Below are 22357 nucleotides of genomic sequence, written 5' to 3'. Positions count from 1 at the left end.
AAACCTAATTATCACCATTTCAACATGCAATAAATATACAAAGTAAAGTTTTGTGTTTGGTTTGGTTTGTTCTACTATATCTTGGAATTTACCGAGCACCTTGCATCGAGGGCATATTTCAAGTCAGATACACAGTAGCCATACCCAATTTAGGGATACCATGTTAGGTAGCACAAAGTTATATTTCTCAATGCACCTGAATCCAACTCAAAGACTTGGCAGAAGGCCAAATGTCTAGACTATTGTGCTGGTCACAATATAGGCACTTACTAAATTTTAGAATTCGTATTCCCTCTGCAAACTGAAAAGAATTCATACTGTGAAGACAGTTGTAGAGATGGACAGAGATGGCCCATAAAAGTACTCTCAATTGCTCATTCATCTATAGTTGACTGAACCTAGACTGTACCAAGAAATTTCCCTGGATTTTGGGGGTATTCCAGGAAGCAAAACAAGGACCAATAATTTCAGAGCTTATAATATATGAGAGATGTCAACCAAATAAAGTTACTAAGTTATACAAAATAGCAAAAGGAAACAAGTGAGCAGGTTAAATAATACCTAACAGATTCTCCATTTTCACCATTATAGCTAAACACCCAAGGCTAGGTACTTTCGAAGAGAAAAGTTTATTTATTCAGGTTTAGAGAAGGTAGACCATGGTACCAACTCCTGCTTGGCATGTGACTCATGGTGGATGACATCACAGTAGCTGTAGCATGTGCAGGAGGGAGGTCACATGATGAGACAGGAAGCCAAACAGAGATTTCTGAGTTCAGACTTGCTCTTTGCTAACAACTTATGTTCTTGGGAACTAATCAAGAATCCAGAACTGACATAATTCTATCTTCTGTAAGTGCCACCAATGATCTAACTACCTCTGAGGTGATGTCACTCTTTAAAGGGCCACAATTTCAGTAATGGTAATGACCAAGCCACAGACACAGGGGTCATTGGCAGTACATGTCAGTCACTGAGAGGCATGAGAACATGTATCAGAAGACACCGGGGTAAGACACCAGGGTTTTTTAAACATCACCATGGATGCATATCAGGAAGCTGGCATCTTAAAATATGACTCAAGACTGGAAAGAGGATGATAGGATTTGCAAGAGCGAGTACACAGGCAGAAGGCATGGGAAAGCTTAGGTTCTGGGAGACAAGTGTGCTTGCCATGGGGAAGGGAGTATCAAAGGGCCACTTTGTCTTGAGGTATTGGGGAGAAAGCTAGTGGAAGGACCTTGGAGACTACGCTGGGAACACCCTGCTCCTCTCCTAGGCAGATAGGGAGTCACATGAAGATTCTGAGCACAGAAATAACTTGGCTTTCCCCACAGCAGTGCAGGATCCCTGGCCCTGTTGGGCTTTGAATATTGGCAGTGCAGATACTAATCCATGGGTAGCCTTGGTCCTAGGCCCGGAAAAGTAGCTCGATCGAGGAAGGCAGACAGGGATTGGTCCTGTAGATTGCTGAGCCCTTCTGGGTCTGACATGGAGCGTCACACTGAACAAACGCTATATTTTATTTTGTGTCACAGCCTGTCTCCTTGAGAGCACGAAGGGGAAGAGAAAGGGAAAGGGGGGTGGGGTGCACTCTCTAAAGTCCCAGACTACTGACAGTCTCTCCTTTCTCAATATCTCATCCTCCCTTTGATACACAAGAAGTGCAGAATAAGATTCTTGAAATTTAGATTTTTTTCATTTAATCCCCACATTTGGATTTGCAGATATGCCAATATTTGGATTCGGAGTGCTGTAATTTAAGCCAGTCTCTCCCCTGGAACTGCCTGGCAAAATGCATCTTTCATGAGGCTCCTGCAGGAGCCCAGCTACAAGCTCCGACTCCTGAGCACAAATCACGCTTTCAGCAACATCGACAATATGATCACAGGCCCCCTGAGGCAGTGGGCTTGCTGGAGGGGCCAGCTCCATCTCTTCACTCTCAGAGACAGCCTGCCATCAAGAGAAATACATGAAAAGCAGGTAGGATGGCCTGAGGTTCCAGTCCTCAGGTGCAGCTCCTAGCCCCTTCTCCAGGGCTCCCCCCCCCCCATCCCTGTCCATATTTGGAGTGGCTCCTGCCCAGTCTGCTGGGAAGAGTCTGGTCTGGTGAGCTGAGGACAAATGAAACAGAAACTCTCTTGATTGGGCAGCCTCTGACGCTTCTCTCCTTAAGCTGGGGGTTGTGTGGATGGGTCACGCTCCTATGCTGATTTTGTAGCCAACATCCAGCTGGTTTGGAAGGTTCTGGAACATAGTTTCTGGTTAGTAGTTCTCAAAGGTGAGGTGGCTACAGCAGCTATCACCTATCCCAAAGAACAGGCCTGAAAAGCAAAATCCCAGAATGAGTGTTCAAAGTATAGAGTATTTGGTTGAATGATTCTGTCTCTGTCCCTATATAAGGCCTATTAAAAGTGAGATATCTAAATACCCAATTTTCCTGCTTACTATGCCCACTCTTTCCCCTCCCTGCAACCTGCCCAACTCAGTTCTCATGAGAGCTCTTGGCTCAGGGAGGACAATGACCAAGACAGGGAGGCACCCACGATGACCACTGTCACCATTTGATTTGACCAGAAAATGTTCAGGGCTAAAACCAGGCAAGGCCCTAGCAAATCAAGACAAGCTGGTCATGCAGATCTACTGGTTTCGAGCCAAGCAAACACACACAGGACGGGAGCATTCTAACCCTACCCCAGTCTGCTTGATGCAATGTGAAAACCAGACTTCGACGCAGCCAGGTTCATACCTGAATCTGATCTCTTCAGACCTCTTCCTTGATAATGAGCAGGAGTCATACTTCCTTTGGATAGAGTGTGCTTACTGGGGAGACACAGAGTCGGGACTGCATGGAGATTTAGTACAGCGAAGCCAGTGGCAGTTGGCTATCCTTCTACTCCTTACACAAAGTTGTCGTCTGGCTTTTACCTGGCTTGTGAACCACAGCCAACATGCACGTGAACTTTAAGACTTACAGGGTGCTTCTGCACATCGCTTTCCTGTGGACATCTACAGTGAGACAGAGATTGCCAGCCTCACCGGGAAGGCTGAGAAGCCAGGTGAGCATGGAGAAGGGACAGTCCTAACATCATAGCATCATACCCTTGGCAAACACCAGGAATAACAAATTATCGGCTCCACTCTGCCACTGTTCACTTTCCAAGATGGCCAGAACCCCTCAGGGAGAATAGATAGAGATCAGACTACAGGGATTGAGACAGAGGGCAGTTCAGAGGAAGCTGGTTTTCAGAAAATGCTGTTGTGTCTGTGAGCCTGAGGCCCAGCCTGGGGACAGGCAGAAGTCTAGATTGCCTAACCACACAGTTCACTAATCCCCTGTGGTGTACATTCTTAGAGTCACGCTTTTCAACCCAATAGCTCACCCTATCTGCAGCGTCAGACTCCCGGTCTCCTGGGGTAGAAAGGTCGGTTCTCAGTTCATCCTCGTGGCTTAGATAGGAACTCTGAGAGAGACTGGCTGGCATTCAATACAGCTTGTTTTCATTTAATCTCTTCTTAGAGGAGGTGTAGAGAATAAGACATTTGGTATACTGTGCTGAATTATAAAACTACAAAGTACTGCAAAAAACCTAAACGGTACTGAGGGGGTGTCTTTACTGACTCCATTTTTGGGACTCGGGGTTTTGTCTCATTCTCATGTCTGGGTCATCTACAACACCTGTTTCCTTTTCTGTCCTACAGTCCTGGGTGACCAGAGGGATAAGCCAGGACCCTAGGCTTCTCTTTCTCTATCAGCTTCTCCCAGACCTGCCTTCCAGGTACTCTAGGCCTTATTTTTCCCTTTTCCCTCTTTCCCAGTTCCATCCTACCGATAAGTTTTTTACTTTCAGTCTTTCTTCTGGAGAGGATGCCAATGCCAACCCTTCTCATCCTGCATGCCTTAGCCCAAATTTCAGTTCCTGTGGGTCCTCTTGGACTGTCTTGTGTATCCCACTTTCCTGTAACCGTTTGCTTCACTACAGCTGTTCAATCCCAGGGTGCTATTTTACCCTTCACACACCCTTGATCTAATATTCATCTGTTTATTTATCATCTGCCTCCTTACCTTAGTTAGGGCTTCTACTGTTGTAAGAGACATTATGACCATGCCAATTCTAATAAAGGAAAACATTTAATTGGGGTGACTGGCTTACAGTTCAGAAGTTTAGTCCATTATCATCATGGCAGGAAGCGAGGCAGCACACAGGCAGACACAGTGCTGGAGAAGGAGCTGAGACTCTTAGATCTTGACTCCCAGGCAGCAGGAAGTGGTCTGAGACACACTGGGTGTGCCTTGAACTTGCAAAGCCCACCATAGTGACCCATTTCCTCCAACAAGGCCACACCTACTCCGACAAAATCAAAACAAATAGTGTCACTCCCTATGAGCTTCTGGAAGCCAATTACATTCAAACCACCATACTCCTGCATTCAAGATGAGAAGGACACAATAACTGATATGCTATAAGCTAGATAAAAGCAGACACTCCAATATATGTCAAATGTCATAGACTCTGTCTCTGCTTTACAATAAGAGCTTAAGAAACCGCAGGCCTGAAAGTAAAGCAGACAGGTGTGACTTTCCATCTTCCCAGTTTGGGAGATGATGTGGCTTCTCTAAAGCTTTCACTCCCAGAGGCCACTCAATGGTAGTTACTCTTGATTTTCACATTTTGTTAGCCCAACAGTCTAAAATCCCAATGACAAGCCCTTTGTCATCTATCACCCATAGGCTTTGGGATTCACTCTGCCCCTCCCCCCAGTCTCTCCTGTTTTCTGTTCCTGTAGAACACTGAATCATAAAGACTCCATCTGTCTGTGTCCCCCTCTGCACTGAGCTCTTGGTGGACAGAGTATCCAGTAAGGTATGTGGTAGACTTGTAGAATGAATGCGTGGTGTGACCGCCACACATCTAAAATATCTTCCAGGAATATTTAGAATGAAATTCTTTCTTTTGAGCAGAACAGAGGCTAGAGATACAGCTCAGCACTAAAGGGTTTATTCTTGCACCAAAATTAGGTGGCTCAGAACAAACGCACATGCAAACCACACACACACACAATTAAAAATAAAATGAATCTTAAAAATTGAAATAAAACAAAAGAATATTAAATATTTGAATTAGAGCTAAGTCTGGTAACAGAGTCCTTGGAAGGCCAAGGCAGGAAGATTCAAAGTTCAAGGCCTGACTCGGCTAGCTACATAAAGAAGTCAATGCCAGCCTAGACAACCTAGTGAGACTGTGTGTTGAAATGAATTAGGAAACAATGAGAAATAACATATGATCATGAACTGAATAATATCTAATCAAGTGATAAGGTATGGAGGGTGTGTACACTATAGGGAAAAGGGGTCAGCAGGGAGACTTTTAGGGCCAGGCAGACCTTGTAGATGAGGTAACAGGACAGGAATATAGCAACTGCAGAGGACACATCTGGAAGGCAGCGACTCACGACTGCCTTATCTCTGAAGCAATTGGTCAAAATCTTCCTAATGCTGCGGCCCTTTAAATACAGCGCCTCATGATGTGGTGGCCCTAGCCGTAAAACTATTTCCATTGCTACTTCCACTTCCTAACTATAATTTTGCTACTGTTATGAATCATAATGCAAATGTCTGATATATAGGCTATCTGACATGTGGCACCTGTGAAAGGGCCCTCTGACCCCAGTGGGGTCATGACCCACAAGTTGAGAACTCTTGTGAGCCACCTCAGCTCCAGTTCCTTGTTGCTTACCATTCTGGGTAATAGGTCTGATGGGTTTATATCCTTAGGTTTCTTCAATAAATCTGATAACCTCAATTATTATTAAATAATTATTTGAGATGAATAAAGCCTTTATCGCAGCCTTTGTACAACCTCTGACCCAATGATCTAGCTGGCCAGATGGAGGTTGAGAGCTACACATTCATTAATTAAAAAAAAAAAATCTACTGGTTATCAAAGGTATCACGTGTTGACTTGCTGATTGCCTCATAAAACCAGGACATTACTTATTTTTCTCCTTCTTTCCTTCTCTCTCTCTTTCTCTCTCTGTCTCTGTCTCTCGCTCTCTGTGTGTGTGTGCGTGTGTGTGTGAGAGAGAGGTGTGTGTGTGTGTGTGTGTGAGAGAGAGAGAGAGAGAGAGGTGTGTGTGTGTGTGTGTGTGTGAGAGAGAGAGAGAGAGAGAGAGAGAGAGAGAGAGAGAGAGAGAGAGAGAGAGAGAGAATCAAATCCAGGGCTTCCCACATTCTAGGCAAACACTCTATCATTAAACTATATCTAGCCCTTAGGAAGCAATTCTTGGTCTATGGCAGAGTTCCCCTCCACCACCTTCTAAACACTTATTAACTGAATGGACTTTACAGTTGGCCAGCTGAACAGCTGAACCACTACTGTGGTTATAAGAGAACATAAGTCAAGGAAGTCCAGCTCTCTCCCTCATTAGGACTTGACCCTAGGGTGCCAGCAGCTGTCTACTGTGTATCTGTTCTCCTCCATAGATTCTATCTCCAGCCAGCCTATCCAATGTCATACAGGGACAAACTGGCCCCACAGTATCTGACCATAGACTCCCTATTCAGCAGGCAAGTTCTAAGTATAACCCTGGCCTCTCTGTGCTCACATGGTAGGAACAGTGGTCCCTGGATCATGTTTTGCAAAGGTCCAGGAACTGTTCTCCTAACCTCATCTATCTGCAGTCAGTCAGAAAATATTGAAATTAAATCTTCAGAACCCACACAAATCTCTCCTTTGGTCTAGTGCACACTGTGATCTTAGGCTTGCCCAAGAACTAACTTCCATCACAGTCCTGACAATATTGATTGTTCTGGCTTAAAGATACATAAGTAGATTGATTTTTGCTTCCCCCTCTCAAACTAAAAAGGATCATAGCAGTGTTAGTATATTCCTGTTTCCACATGCTGCTGTACACTGAATGAATAAATAATAATGTTACTTGGAAAACTTTGGTCCATGGAAAACAAGGTGCTGGTCTTGAATTGCACTGTGAACTGGTTTGGGTGCTTCCTTTGCTTGTCCATTGTGAACGGCACTAAGGATTCTACACTATCCATTCTGACCCATTATTAAAAAAATAAGCAAAGGTTACTTAGAAGTTTAGGTCTGGGGTACAGAAATGAGCTGTGCAGAGGGGAAAGTATCCTCTTGGGGAGGTTAATAAGCAACAGGGCTGTGATTTCTAAATCAGGGGGGAAGGAAATATATTCACCAGCAGCCTTTGCTAATTTGTTTCCAATTTAAGGACAATTAGGCAATTCTACACTCCCACCCAGCTTCTGCAGGCTTTCCTCTCACAACTAGATAAAAAATAAAATAAAAAATTAAAAAGTCTGGTAACAAAGAAGTCTATGAAATTAACTTTGGCTTCACTTGAAGGAACACCTAATAATCATCACCGGCCTTGGGAGTCAGCCAATAACTGCTTCATACTGCTTCCTCTTTCTGATAACAAAACAAGACGAATATGCTTTGTTTTGTTTTCTACTGTCCCAAAATATTACTTGTTCTGGAAACGTCGTAGCTGAGGCGTTTCCATAGCTGTTGCAGCATAGAATCCTTTAGGTCATAATTATGTTCTGCATAAGAAAAGGCAGACCCTCCCTCTTTAGATACTCCATGTAAGAAGAAATGGAAGGCGATGAGGAAGAAACACCAAATTCTTCTGGCCCCTCGCATTTCGCATTTCTTTACTTCCAGGTGGCATTTAACTTCCAAGTTCTCAGAACCCCAACAGGAAGGCAGGCGGACTAGGGCGGTGCAGGAAGCCAGCTCCCACGGTGGGTAGACTAGCTACCAGCGGGATTTAAACCCGCTACGGAGGGGGCGTGGCTGTGGAAAGGCGGCGCGGCTTGGGTGGGCGGGGCGGGGGCGGGGCTCCGGGAGGCTAAGCCGGGTGCAAGAAAGACGCGAGCTCCGGGAGCCAGCGTCTGTCTCTTTAAATGCCAAGGGCTTCGCTCCCTCCCGGCTGCCCGGAGCCGGATCTACAATCCCGTCCCTCCCGCTCCGGCGCTTGTTGCTCGCCCGGTCCGAGCGGGAGCTGCGGACAGCGGGAAGCCCAGCTACCTCCGTCTCCTTTCCTCTTCGTGTGCTCCACCTTCCGGGAGATCTGAGTGAGGGGTTGTACAGCAGCGAGCGTGAACAGGCATTGCCCCCACCATCTTCATTTCTTGGGGTGCTACGCAGCCGTGCGGGGCGGGAAGGGGAGAAATGCGTCTTTCCCCGCTGCCTGGCTTCGTCCCGGTCCGCGCTGGGAGAGGAGGCACTGCGGAGCCCACACCTGCCAACTCGCCCTAGAAGTCTCAGGGTGCGGCAGGGCGCCCCTCCCGGTCCCCCAGGGCTTCCACCTCTCCGCGAGTGAGTCGGCGCAGGTAATCGGAACCCCCAGGGCGGGCGCGCGGGGGAGGGGCCGGCAAGCCGCAGCGAGGACTTTGTCGCAGGTGAGCCAGGGGGTTGGCTCACCTGCCACGGCCACGCCGGGGGAGCCTCTCTGATTTCTAGGGGGTGCAGGCATTGTGGGACGTCTAAGGGCTAGTAAGGACCCGGAGTGGGAGGGGAAGTTAGGAAAGAGAAGGAAATTGGAATAAAGTTTCCATTTCCTTCCCCTCTCCTGACCTGGGTTGGCAGGTAGGGCGCGGGCGGAAGCTGTAGGAACAGCTGATGCAATGCGCTTTGACCGGGGCCAGGTGAGAGCTAGAGGCTGGGGGCAGCTGGAGTGACCGTGTCTCCGGTAGTCGTGACCCTAGAGCTGGAGAAACGCGAGGAAGCTCGCTCCCTAGAATCCCCCTAAAATGGCTCCAGGTAACCCCCCCCCCCCGTTTCTTTCACCGGAACAAAACGTCTTTCCCTTGAGTGGCACCTACAAATACATTTTTCTTGTCTCCTCTTCCAACAGGTGGCTTTAGCCCCTGCCCCGGGACCAGTGCCAATGACTCTGGCGGTGGTTTCGCTTTCTCCTCTCGCAGTCCTGTGAACGAGTGTCCACAGCGTGATGGGCAATCAGGTGGAGAAACTGACCCACCTAAGTTACAAGGAAGTTCCCACGGCCGACCCGACCGGCGTGGACCGAGACGATGGGCCCCGCATAGGAGTCTCTTATATTTTCTCCAATGACGACGAGGACGTGGAACCGCAGCCACCGCCCCAGGGGCCTGATGGCGGAGCGTTGCCGGACTCCGGGGACCGGTCTCCCCTGCCCCCGCCGCAGCCCTATGACCCGCGGCAGCATGAGGTGGAATGCTCAGTGTTTTATCGCGACGAGTGCATCTACCAGAAAAGCTTCGCGCCGGGGTCGGCAGCACTAAGCACCTACACACCGGAGAACCTGCTCAACAAGTGCAGTCCGGGCGACCTCGTGGAGTTTGTGTCGCAGGCGCAGTACCCGCACTGGGCTGTCTACGTGGGCAATTTCCAAGTGGTGCATTTGCACCGGTTGGAGGTGAGCAACAGCTTCCTGACCGATGCAAGCCAGGGTCGACGTGGCCGCGTGGTCAACGATCTGTATCGCTACAAGCCACTGAGCCCCAGCGCTGTGGTGAGGAACGCGCTGGCCCACGTGGGCGCCAAGGAGCGCGAGCTCAGCTGGCGCAATTCGGAGAGCTTTGCCGCCTGGTGCCGCTATGGCAAACGCGAGTTCAAAATCGGTGGCGAGCTGCGCATCGGCAAGCAGCCCTACCGTTTGCAGATTCAGCTCTCGGCCCAGCGCAGCCACACTCTCGAGTTCCAGAGTCTGGAGGATTTGATCATGGAGAAGCGGCGCAACGACCAAATCGGACGCGCGGCGGTGCTACAGGAGCTCGCCACGCACCTACACCCGGCTGAGCCAGATGAGGGCGACAGCGACGCGGCTCGGACTACACCGTCTCCCCTGCGCCCCCCTGCACCGGGCTCCGAGGAGGAGAATGGAGACTCGGTGGTGCACTGATACTTAGCCTAGACTCAGAGCTGCAAAAGGGAGCTGTTTGCAACGGCCGCGCCCCCTTCCTCCCCACCCTACCCCCTTCGCCTGGGCCTCATTTGATATTCCTGGGCCTTCTGGAAAACGCAGAGTTTATGAAAAGCACAGCCGACTTTGAATGGGGGAGGAGGAAGGGGACGGAGGGAGCAGGTAGGAGCACTTTGGCTGGTAGGTGGCCATGGGGAGCATTTTCTTCCGGGGGGAGGGGACCTCCGTCTGCCTTCCTTTCTGAGTTGAGGTAAAGTGTGAACTTGCTTGGAGTTTCAACCCTGACAGATCTGGGACCAAATTCAACCCTTCCTTATACAAACAGGCTTGGGGAATTACGGAGTAACTGTGCCCTGCATTTGGCCTCTCTGTGTCCCTCCCTACTTTCTGCTTGGAGGATGAAGGGTACAAAGGCCGGAGGGGGTTGGGAGGCGCAGCCACGGGGCAGCTGGAAGAGCTGCTTATCTGCTTCCCCCACTGAGCTGTGCTTAGGATCCTAGAGGCTGGAGTGATTTATTTTATGGGTTCCTGGGGCACAGGGCTGCTGAAACCACAATATCTGGGAGCAGCAGACCGAAACCAAACAGCCCCCTTATTAAGTGCAACAAATACTTTAGCAAACTCAGGCTACAGGCTACAAACAGAATCTCTACCTCTGTTCTTTCCATCCCTAAGTACCTCCTCTTGGGAAGCTGGCTCTAAGCAGAGTCTGGCTCCCAACCCTTTCCCCGGTTACAAGTAAATCATTGTCAAGGGCCAGTCAGAGAAAGGATTCAATTAAGGTGCCCTTCTGCTGCCTCTGTTTTTGGCCTGCTGTTGTGGACTCTTAGAGCTATGGCGGTGTTATCAAGGGAGGCAATAGCCCTTTGTGTCTCTGATCTAATTAAACCTGCTTGGCACGTTCATCTGCAGGTCACAGATGGGGTTGGCTTGTGCCACCCCATAAAATATCCTCTAGGGAATCCGCCAGTGATGCCCTGGCAAGAATCAAATCTCTCCTTATCCCCTTGCCGATGGTGAGAGTAACCCTGTAAAAATAAAGCTGGACCTAGGATTCTTTTTGCTTTTTGTTTTTCTCTTCTTGGTCCACCTTCCTCACCATGGCTTTGTTCTGCCTGGTGGTAACAGACGGTTGCTGTGGTCTGGTTAGGATTAGGTTTACTTTGCCATCCATGGTTGAGAAGTTTCATTCAAGATGCAAAGTCTTGTTATATGGGACTCAGTTTCTCAGTGACTTAAGAGTGGTGACATGAATCACACAGGTTTTGATTATGGTCCCAAATGTAGGCTGGTGATGCTGGAATGTGTTGGTGGCTGATTGACAGCAATTGGGTCTGCTGCTGAACTCCCATGCACTTTAGTGCAAAGCTTTATGATGGCTGCAGCCTGTCCCCTAAATTGTGAGCAGGCCTTTTACAGCAGAGTACTGTCAACTGCTCTCAAAAGTTGAGCATGGTTAAAGGCCTTTCCTGCCTCCTACAGTCATTGTACTACACTGGACAAGTTATTTATGACTTAGTTCTTACTTGAGTGCCCTGAAGCCATGGCCATTCTTGGGCTCCTTGCTTAGGAATCTCTTAATTCCACTTTTTTTTTAGACATAAAAGTTGATATGCTATTTTTTTAAAGCCTAGATTTTCATAGTATCTCAGCATGAAACTTTTTCATTATAAAGGCATTAAATAAATCTCCTGCTTTCATGGTGATTTACCAAACAAGTTCTTGTTCCTTTGAATGTTAAAGATGAGTATATACCAGCCATGGTTTGGGACATTGCGGGAGAATCAGTTTCTGATGGGAATGTAGATCTGATTTCGGTGTTCTATAGTTATTTGTTTATATGGTCTTGTTCTTGGAAGAGCAGAACAAGACACACAGCAGGCAATGACATTTAGGAAAACCTATGTCTAACAGATTTCAGTTAGTGAACAACAGAACAGCTGTCCCCAGTGGTTTTGGAATAGCCAACTCTTCCTGCTCTCCCATCTCTGCCTTCTTCATCATCCCCCCCCCCACACACAGTCTGGTCACATCCAGTGTAGCAGGTGATTTGTATTATACATGGAGTGCCCCCAAAGGGAGAACTCGTAGCTTCTTCTACCACACCTGTCGCATTCTTGCTTTTTGGAGCTAGATGTTTTCCAGGTGGTATTTTTTCGACTGTGGTGCCAACAATTCAGCTGGGTACCAGTGAGGACAAGTGTGTAATACTTAGGAAGAGCTAGCCCATTGGAAATCCTCTTGGGGGCAGAAGGTCTTTACTAGTGGTTCTGAACCTGTGTATCGAGACACTTTGGGGTACATACCAGGTATCCTGGATATCAGATATTTACATTACAATTCATAACGGTAGCAAAATTACAGTTATGAAGTGGCAATGAGGTAATTGGATGGTTGGAAGTCACCACAATGTGAGGGGTTGTATTAAAGGGTCTCAGCATCAGGAAGGTTGAGAACCGCTGGTTTGAAGTAAAACAGCATCAATTTAGGGCTCTAAGAAGAGGGTTGTGTCAGCTCTTGGTTTTTAAGACATCCGTGTTGTGAGGGCAAAAATGATTTCTTTTAATGTCCTGGCAATGGCTACGTTTGGCACTTTAGAAAACAAAAGTATATTTAATAATTTTTGTTTCTCCTTAGGAATAAGACATAAAACTATTTTGTACTGTGAATTATGGACGCTCTTTGAAGGGAAGAAATATTGATTCAAATGTTCTTCTGAAGCTGTGGAAGGGATGAGCAGGACCCTGTGAAACACGCACTAAAAGAAACCAGACAAATTCTATTTTCTTACCTGAGCAAATATTTTATTGAGACTGCTTATGTATGTCAAAGGAGCCTACAACTTCGGCTACACAACTTTTTCTATGGGAAGAACTGGTACTTTTGTAGCTTTTATTCCACGTTTAATTTAAAATGACTTTGTAGCAGTGAAATGTCTAGCAGAAGACTTTATTCCAGATCTTGAAGATGATTTTTAGTTTTTATGAAAATGGTTCAGTGGTTCAGCCTCTCAAAGCATCGGTGCTTCTGGGCCTCAGGGCACCCTTGGACAAGAACAACCACGTGAAAACATATTTTTTGGAAGCAAAACTTTAATTTTATATGATATATACTATGGAAAGCTAAGAAAATTTAAGAACTACTTGTTTTTCTTTTTGTTTCTTTTTCTTAAAATGGGATCCACTGTGTTGAAGACTCTTGATATAGTATGTGCTTGTCTAGCCATTTTTTTAAAAACAAATTAGAAGTGCTAATAGTCATCCGACAAATTTGTTTGGAAAGTTAGATTTTGTGAATTATTTAAAAATCAGGATAATGATAAATTTGACCACTTTCTCCATCTTTTCATTATGTTGTTTTGTTCTTGGTTCTAATTCTGTGGCCTGTGTAGAATTACCATCAGGATACAGACTCCACATGCATTTTGTTTCCCAGAAAATTGTAGAAACCTTAATTTTGTTTGAAGGTTGTATGTTAGATCAATTTTCTTTCACCACTTCTTGAGGAGAAGGTTCTAGTTTGAAATTGTGTCATTTCCTTCAAAATGAAGGGCAGTACTTAGCTAAATAAAAGACTGATGGCATCTTTTACGCCATTTCCTGTTCACTCTGTCTTATTAAAATAAAAGCTGTCAAGTTCTTTTGAAAAATGTTATGAGGGTTCCCAATAAACCATCTATTATCAGAGCTCATTGCATTCATTTCTCCACATACACACCTTTTCTTTTGACATTTTTTATCTTAATTCAAGCTGCTCAGCAGCTTACTGTAATAATGTTTGAAAAATATTAGTGTGTGTCCTCCTTGCGTTCTTCAGGGAACAGTTTAGTGGATTCCTTTAGTGGTCCAAACTAATGTATTTATCAGACGGGAGTTAATCAGCCATTGCTTTATGCTGTCTGTGTTCTTGAAGGGTCTTGAGACCACACATCTTCAAGATGAAGTTTTCAGAAACAATGTCAGTGTGGCCAGAAGATATACTTATGGAGTCTACAATGGGAAGTTCTGTGTTCGGCAACTTGTGTTGAACTTTCATTGGTTTCACAGCCTCGGGTAAAGCACCATCCTTATCATGTGGTTGGCATGGCAACGGATACAGGTGCGTGTAGTTGGGAGAACAAACACGACATCTAAGAGGGTTCCTTGGAGGCCCCTCAGCCTCTGAAATTATCACCACCATCTCAAGAGATTTCAACCCAGGCTGAGAGTTCTAAGTAACAAAGTTGAGTGAGGTGACAAGAAGCCCAAGCAGCAAGAGGCCATTTTCCCTCCTGGAGTCTCACAGTTCTCCTTACACAAGATGCTTTGAGGAGGAGAACCTAAGGTAGAATTTGTGCTAATTCTTTGGTAGTCTTGGTAGAGGCTGCTGTTCCTGCTTTTTCTAAGTGGACTTAGCTTGCCTGATGTAAGAAAATGACATGTTTCCAAAGCATTTAAAAGGACCTCTAAAATGAACCGGCTCAGAATAGGTGCAAAAGGGTTCTATTTCCTTTTACTGAGTTCGCTGGGGAAACTGCTTATTAAACAAATATAGCAATTTCCCTGGGGAATAAATGCACTTGCAATCACAGTAAGGGTACGGTTCTGAGCATTATGAAGGGCCAGAGGATGTTGAGCCCAGCCCTGCGTCAGTCTGTTAAAAAAAAAAAAAAAAAAAAAAAAAGAAAAAAAGAGATTCTTTTTTTGTTTTTTTGTTTTTCGAGACAGGGTTTCTCTGTGGCTTTGGAGCCTGTACTGGAACTAGCTCTTGTACACCAGGCTGGTCTCGAACTCACAGAGATTCACCTGCCTCTGCCACCCAAGTGCTAGGATTAAAGGCATGTGCCACCACCGCCCGGCAAAGAGATTCTTTAAAGAAGAATGATGCTTATTTGGGACTAGCAATACATGTGCCACGCTAAACTATGAGTGAGCTCAAACAAGTTGAGGCCAAGGGGACGGCCTAAACACAGGGTTTGGGAAGCAGTAACCACAGTAGATAAGAAGAGTGGTTGAGCAGACAGTTGCCAGGCAGCTGCCCCTTAGAGTTCGTTTGGTCAAAGGTTCCATGGCTTCTGTGGAAGCTTGTGGTTTTGGCAGAGTCTTTTGCTCTAGAGACTATCAGAGACTCACATAATAACTAGTCATGACTTCCTGGCCAAGAGACTCCATTTTGACTCCGATATAATTTTCATCTTTCTCACTAGGAGTCAGAACACAAGGAATTTAAAATATATGCATTTTTATTAAAATATATATGAAATGGTCCAGTCCCTGAACTTGTTGGTAAAGGGAAATCATTTATGTGGGACAGGCTATAATAGAGATGGTTCTGCAAAAGGCTGCCGTTTTATAGGTAGGTATATGAATAAAGGAAACATGCACATTTAAGTAAGAGTTTGCAGCTGGCAGAAAAGAAGCCTGTCATAGAATCAGAAGCACAAGTGCAAATGATAGAGATCATGAGTCACCACCAGAGCTGATATTTACTAAGTCCCCAGCTGGGAGGCTCCTTAGTTCCCATAGCGTACCTAAAGTACCACGAAGTATATCCATAGTCCCGTCCATTTAACTAGACAAGACAGGTAACAACAACAAAATGACAGAAGCTGTGATGGAGTTCAGGGAAGATGTGTCGTGTGCAGATGAGGTGCTCTCCGCCTGTGAGTCAGAATGCTACATACATGTCAAGAGGCAGGGGATGGATCATGCGCTTGGGAGCGAGTACAGACACATTCATCAAGACAGGAAGACTGGAGAGTAAATGAATGGACTTTTAATGCTCTCAAAATGCCTTTGTTCCACCTGCTGATACTCATGGACTTCTCCAACTCATTCATGAGTTCTTTTGTTCCTGGGAGCAGAATAAAGGCAGTGACTGAACGGCTGGATGTGTATCAAGTCAGGTTTCGCTGGATCAAATGTTCTGTCATCTCACGGTGGGCTTTTTAAGAGGCCTGGGGGTGGACAGCCAATGACTGACTGACAGAGCTGGAGATTGTCCTTTGAATACTATGCAGGCTTTAGATTACTAGGTTAGGGAGTAGAGTGTGGATTCATGCCTCGGCCCAATGCAGGAGAGTAGACACGTGGCACGTGGGTGGACACGGCTAGATGAGAGGTAAATAGCAGGATTTACAGTCTTGGACTCATTACTGGGGAGGAAAGAATTGTGTTCAGCTGGTAAGCCGCTGCTGTGAGCCGCTAGTGCTGTAATGATCTCACGAGTGGTCACGGATGGCTCCAAGGATGCTCTCTAGACTACGTCCTTTGGGAAGCATGGAACTCAAGTCGCAGGGTGCCTCTCACTATTCAGTACATTCTTCTTAGTCTTGTAACTTAGGATGCTTCCCTGAGGATAAAGGTCTGCCTGGACACAAAGTATGGCTGAGACTTCACAGTCAAAGGACCTGCATTTTTCTACTGTGGCCTCTGCTTATTAGCCCGTGAAACCAGGAAGAAATTACATACTTCCTGTAATACGAGATTTCTTCTTTTGTACAATGCACTATTTCAGTCATATTGTATAATAATCCTCTGTGTATATGACACTGTAGCATCTAAGACTTATAATAACAGAAGTTAATATAAATATTTATATATACATTATAATTAATATACATTTGGACTATATCTTAATGTCAGTCATAAGGGCAAAATGAAACAAGTCCTTAGAGTCCCCCAACAATAACAACTGGAATTAGGAAGGAAAATTCAGGCCGTCACAGGTAGCGCACTTGGTAGAGTGCTTTCTGGGAAAACATGGCAGCTGAGTTTGGATTCCCTGGACCCACGTGAAAGCTGGCTGGAGCAGCACACATCTCTTATCTGTAACGCCCATGGGTTATAGGTGGATTCCCGCAGCTCGCTAGCCGGCCAGTCTAGCCAAATTGGCAAGCTTGAGATTCAACAAGAGAGAGTGACCTATAAATTAATGTGTACAGTAATGGAGGAAGATGCCTGGCATCAACGTTTGTCCTCCACATATGCACGCAGTCAGGCACAGATGCGTGTGCACTTGCACACACACACACACACACAGGAAGGAAATCTTCCCTTTAGGTTTGGAGAATTTCTTTTCAGGGAGAATTATTTAAAAAATTAATTCTGCCATCATATAATTAAGTATCAAATTAACATAGTAATAATAATTGACTGATTTTCAGAAAATATTCTCAAGACTACTTTCTTGTATTTGTTTTAGTACTAGCAAGATTTATCACTATATTTAATATTAGAAAGCAAGGCTGAAGGCAGGCGATGGTGGTGCATGCCTTTAATCCCAGCACTTGGGAGGCAGAGGCAGGCCTGTCTCTATGAGTTTGAGGCCAGCCTGTCTCAAAAAAAAAAAAAAAAAAAAGACAGAAGACAGAAAGAAACCGAGGCTGAGAGTGAATGGAAAAAAGGAAATAGTAAATTCATTTAAGTTTTCTTTATTTTGAAAAAATCATTTAAAGGGATTGTGTGTTTCTGTTTGCTTTCAGTATTGCTATATTTAATACTAATTCCATATCAGAGTGTTTCCCTTTGCTGCTTTGCTCTCTTCCTGGCCAGTGCATCATACACTATGGGACATAGTCTCACTGGACATACATGATCTCTAGGAAGGGAGTCTTTTTCTTATCACACTTCAGAGTTGTTTGTCCATAAATCCATAAAGCATTAAATGGTGGTTGTTCCTTGGACTGACATACATTCTGAAATATTGAATTATGTTTAGGTTCACAGAGAGCTTTTGTGTACCACATCAGCAGCACCTAACGCCGAGCATCACTGTGGCGCCCTTGTCTTGGTCCATGAGCTCACCCTGATGCATCATTAACTCTCCAGCCCACAGTTTACATTAAGACTCACGGTGTGGGGTGTGCTCTACAAACTTTGACTGCTGTAGCCACCATTACAGCTTTTACCCCAGTCTCTTTTCCTTCATCTCCTCCTCCTCCTCCCCGGGCTGAGCTGTTTTCAGCTCCTCTTATTCATCTATTCATCCTTAATAGAAACTTCCCTGTAAGCCACCTAACTTTCCTTAACAGTCCCTATAACATTCCTTGCTACAAGGCTGTTCATTCATTCTTTAAGAATTCGTGAGACCTGCCAGGCCTGGACCATCAGGAATCTTGCATGGTCCAGGTGCACGCCTACATACCTTGAGAGAAGACAGACTGGCTCGTGACAGAGTGATGAGTGGCCAGGCAGGCTCCAGGCATAGGAGCAGTATCACCTTGTCAGGGGAGAATCCCAGGAGAAACTTCTAGGGATGGCTTAAGGGCTGGAGATCTTATCAGTCGACAGCCTGATTCTGGTCTGTTCTCTTCAACTCTGGGTTATAATTCTGTGTGGCTAGTGAAATAGGAAGAGGGGAATAGAAACAAGTACTATAATTTCGTTAGAAGCTCTCCCACTGCCCCCTCATAGTTCCGCTATGGATTTCAGCCACATAGGTTCTATAATATTATGTACAACCTATATTATTATAACATATGCATTATGACCAACTGCACCAATCTTCACTTTACTACACTAAAATCAATCTCTTATCTGAGTACCTTCGCTCAGCTTGCCTTGAAAATAGCACTGAAGGTCCAACACAGTAAGGACCCAAGACCTTCCTATCTTGAAGGAACTGAGAGGTATTACACGGTGTACAGGGTCACCCCAGGACCTCTCATCGCTGGGCCACCCACGCACATAAGCTCATAAGTCTTCATTTGCAAAGTTACAGAAACACAGCAGCTAGTAGGTAAGAGTTACAGTCAGGGTGCGCATTCCAGGTCCTGAGGCCTGGCAGGCTTTACAAGCTCAGAGATGGATAATTGTCCATAGTCCTGGTCCCTCTCTTACTTCCACTCAAGGCTTGTGAATCTACACCAGAATCTCATAGATTTATTTCTGATTGGAACAGATTCAGCCAACCTCAAATGGAGTTAAAGCAGTTGGCCATTCAGTATTAAATCCAATTAAAATGGTTCAACATTTGATTTTTCTGAGGGAAAAAAAATCACATTCCTGAGCATTTGAGAAAACACCTAAGTAATCTGTAGACACACACACAATGTATTCACATATACACACTAACAGCTTCCTTCAAAGTGAGCATCTAACGGCTGAAGCTCTGGGGAATCGAGACACCATAGATAGATGACCCTTTTCTTATCTCCCTGATCACTGCCCTTTTTTGCTTGCTTTGCCTGTGAATATCTTTTTACTTTAGATAATTTTGTTATTATTTTTTACATGTTCAAAAAATAGGATGTGCTTAATGTAAAATAAAGTCAAGTGTCAATGTTTTTTAAGGAAAAGAATGGCCTCTTCAGCCACCCCCTCACACTCTCATCTACTCTTAGATGTGTGGCTATGTTGGAGTGGTTATGGCCTTGTTGGAGGAAGTGTGTCACCCTGTGGATGGGCTTTGAGATTTCCTATGCTCAGGATACTGCCTAGTGTCTAAGTTGCCTAAAATATGTAGGACTTTCAGCTCTTCCTCCAGTACATCTGCCTATATGCCGCCATGCTTCCTGCCATGATAATAAGGGACTGGACCTCTGAACTATAAGCTGCCACCCCAATTAAATGTTTTATTTTGTAAAAGTTGTTATGGTCGGGTGGGAGGGAAAAAAAAGTTGTTATGGTCATGGTGTTTCGTCACACAACAGAAACCCAAACTAAGACAGTGTCCGGCTTAGATTTTTGCTTTTCTGTAACCATTCAGCTCTCATTACACCTCACACAGACCTTTTCCGTTTTTGCTTTGATTTGAACTAAGATTACATCATGCTATTGATATTTCTCATTTATATTTTCTCATCAGTACTTTAGGACTTTTGTATTATAATGTGAAGTATCAAGGATATGTTTAACTATCTAACACAGTAAAAGCTTTATTTCTTATTTGCCAATTCTCCTGTTAATGGCTCTTTAACAGTGTTTCCAATGGTTTATAATAATGAGTGTAACACACGCACTTTGCTATAACTGTTCCTGGTGCATGTGTGCTGTGCCTATGTGTGTGTGTAAAAGATATAATCATTGACATGAGATTTCTTGGTAAAGGTTGTGCACAATTTAAACTTGATAGGAAGACCCTGTGACCCTCTACAAAAGTCTTCACGTTTATGGGGATACTGATGACATTCTCAAGTGTTTAAAAATTTTTGCTCACTGGTAGATTTTTTTTAAATACTGCATTGATGTTTACATCCCTGTGTTTCACATTTACCACCTGGTCACATATGTTTTGGCAAGAACTGAAATCAGTGGGTCCACCAACCTTCTTCTATATTGTACATTTGAATGCCCACCAAAGCATTTGGTTGTTGGATCAGTGTGGTGAATTCTAGAATCCAACCTATGAGATTAGATGAAGAGTAGAGAGGCACGAGCAGTAGGTATTCAAAATTATCCTTCTTTTAAAATATGTGCATCAGAGTGTGCCATCCGCCACCATACATCAACCAGTGGTTTCCCATGGTATGTAGCCTGAAGTCTCAGTTCCCTACTGTTAGCCTGCACAATCTGGCTTCTGTTCATGTGGTTTCTTATTGATTCCCCTTGAAGGGTAGGGTCCATCTATGACACTCCTTGTTTCTTTAAACACACCGAGGCCTTTTCCTTTATCATAGAACAGCATCGTTCAGCCTTCCAGACTACTGACCTGCATAAGAAATAAAACTCTGCATGACTGCTCTTTCCCGCATAGGGATGTGTCTGCATGTAACCAAACTAAAATATCGCTAGGCATTCTGTCTTGTTCCATGGCATACTTTAATGTCACCTTGTCTGATTTACTTCATTCTGACTCATTTATTGGAGGGGAAATAAACTTGTTAGTAGCCACTAAATGAATCTGACAACTTATTAATGCAAGACCCAGTGTTTGCAAAACAGTGCCTGAAGCACTCCCAGGCTTCCTCCCTCTGGAGGTAGAGGCCTTGGCTCTCCTTCAAGCCTTTTGTGTCTCAGAATAAATATTATCTCACTATGCTGTTCTGGCCAATTTCATTATTCCACTACAGAACTCTATTTGCTTTATACCAATTTTCAAAAATTGTAATTATCTACTTACATAATGTTTCCATCTCTTTATTGTATATCTCTCCTCATGAGAAGAAGGGCAAGAATCCAGTTTGCATTTTTCACTGCAGTCCATCCAGCATGCAAGATGGTGTTTGGAAAATAGTAAGCGTGCCATAAATACTTACAATGAACAGCAGGGCTTGTATTTTACACACTGAGAATTTGTTTTCCTTCATGTCACAGTCCAGCAAGGTCCCTCTATGCTGCCAGTGCTTTAGATCATAGAAAAGTCTCAGTAAAATTTTAAGTCAGGAGCTCTCCAGCTCTCTCTAAATAAGAAATCAAAAGGTAGCCAGGCTTATGCTGTCTCCAGACACAGAATGTATGGTCATGAAGAGCAGGGACTACTAGGCAGATTGTCCATCCAGTTTTACCTTCCTCGTTGTCCCAGAATGACTGGGAACAAAATGAAAAATGTTAAAAAAAAAAAAAAAGAAAGAAAAATGGATTGTACAAGTTGATTTAAAAAAAAAATCCACAACCAGTATCTGGATAAAACTTTGCATTTCACCTGATGGTTTTGCAAATATCTAAACCTTATCGTAATCCTGCTGAAAAGGTAAGAGGATTATGATAACATATTATTATGATGCGCTGAGAACACCGAGAAAGTTTCCTGTGCTGGTTCCTAGTAATTCATCCCATTTTCCTCATGCTGGCCCCAAGAGCAGCTACCATCCCCACGTTAAGGGTAATGCGGAAGATTAGGTAGGTAGGGTAGCATGGCCACTAAGGGGCGAGACTGATGTCACAAGGTCCATGTTTCTGCTTTCCTACCGTGTGGTAATATGATGATAGAATAATTCTCCCCTTCAAAGCAGAACAATACCCACACCTAATTTCCCAGAGCCTGTGAATAGCTTATCTTCCTTGTCAAAGGGGACTTTGTGGGTGCAAGAGACTAAGGATTTAGATATGAGATTATCCTGCATAAAGTCATCTCAAAAGCTTTATAAGAAGGAGGCAGGAGAATGAGACTGTTTGCACTTAGCATCGTGTATCAGAACTCCATTCTCTCAATGCTGAATAATGGAATAATATTTGTGTTGTAGGTGTACAGCATGCTTTGTTTATACACTAACTGACACTTAGCTTTCTTATTTTCTTTTTTATTTTTATTTTTTTACCTTTTGGTCTTTGAGAATTAGACTGTAGCGGCAATCAATTATATAATGAGATTATAGGAGGTACATCTGCTGGTTTTAAAGACAGAAGAAGGAGCCACGAGCCAAGGCAGGCAAGCAACTTCTAGAAGTAGGAAAGGCAAGCTTACCGAATAAGCCATGGAGCCTACAGAAGCGATGTAGCAATTCTAATGACTTTAGTCTACCGTGACCTCTGTCAGACCTCTGAGTACTAAA

General features: G+C 44.7%; 2 protein-coding genes across 3 annotated transcripts in view; both read left to right on the top strand.

Moving 5' to 3' along the window:
• The window catches only part of A1bg (alpha-1-B glycoprotein), a 95720-nt gene extending 87359 nt beyond the window's left edge, over window positions 1-8361 (top strand). The window contains exon 11 of the mRNA XM_057792194.1: window positions 7951-8361. Within this exon, the coding sequence (XP_057648177.1) occupies window positions 7951-8361 (411 nt within the window). The remainder of the gene's footprint in view (window positions 1-7950) is intronic.
• Window positions 7896-13625, top strand: Lratd2 (LRAT domain containing 2). Of its 2 annotated transcripts, none has more exons than XM_057792484.1 (3): window positions 7896-8371; window positions 8896-10107; window positions 12583-13625. In XM_057792484.1, the coding sequence occupies exon 2, from the start codon at window positions 8992-8994 to the stop codon at window positions 9922-9924; it is 933 nt and encodes a 310-aa protein (XP_057648467.1). In that variant the 5' UTR covers window positions 7896-8371; window positions 8896-8991; the 3' UTR covers window positions 9925-10107; window positions 12583-13625. The 2 variants fall into 2 exon arrangements, with proteins under 2 accessions (XP_057648467.1, XP_057648468.1); XM_057792485.1 differs by having other exon boundaries at window positions 8896-10125.
• Window positions 13626-22357: the final 8732 nt, after the last annotated feature.

Source organism: Chionomys nivalis, chromosome 17 (genome assembly GCF_950005125.1).
Source record: "Chionomys nivalis chromosome 17, mChiNiv1.1, whole genome shotgun sequence".
In the NCBI taxonomy this organism is placed as follows: domain Eukaryota; kingdom Metazoa; phylum Chordata; class Mammalia; order Rodentia; family Cricetidae; genus Chionomys; species Chionomys nivalis.
The sequence above is the reverse complement of the archived record's forward strand: the minus strand, read 5'-3'. Positions and strand labels throughout refer to the sequence as shown.

What these genes read in the sequence shown, in the direction of transcription:
- Lratd2 (XM_057792484.1), top strand. Translation starts at nt 8,992, where the DNA reads ATGGGCAATCAGGTGGAGAAACTGACCCACCTAAGTTACAAGGAAGTT.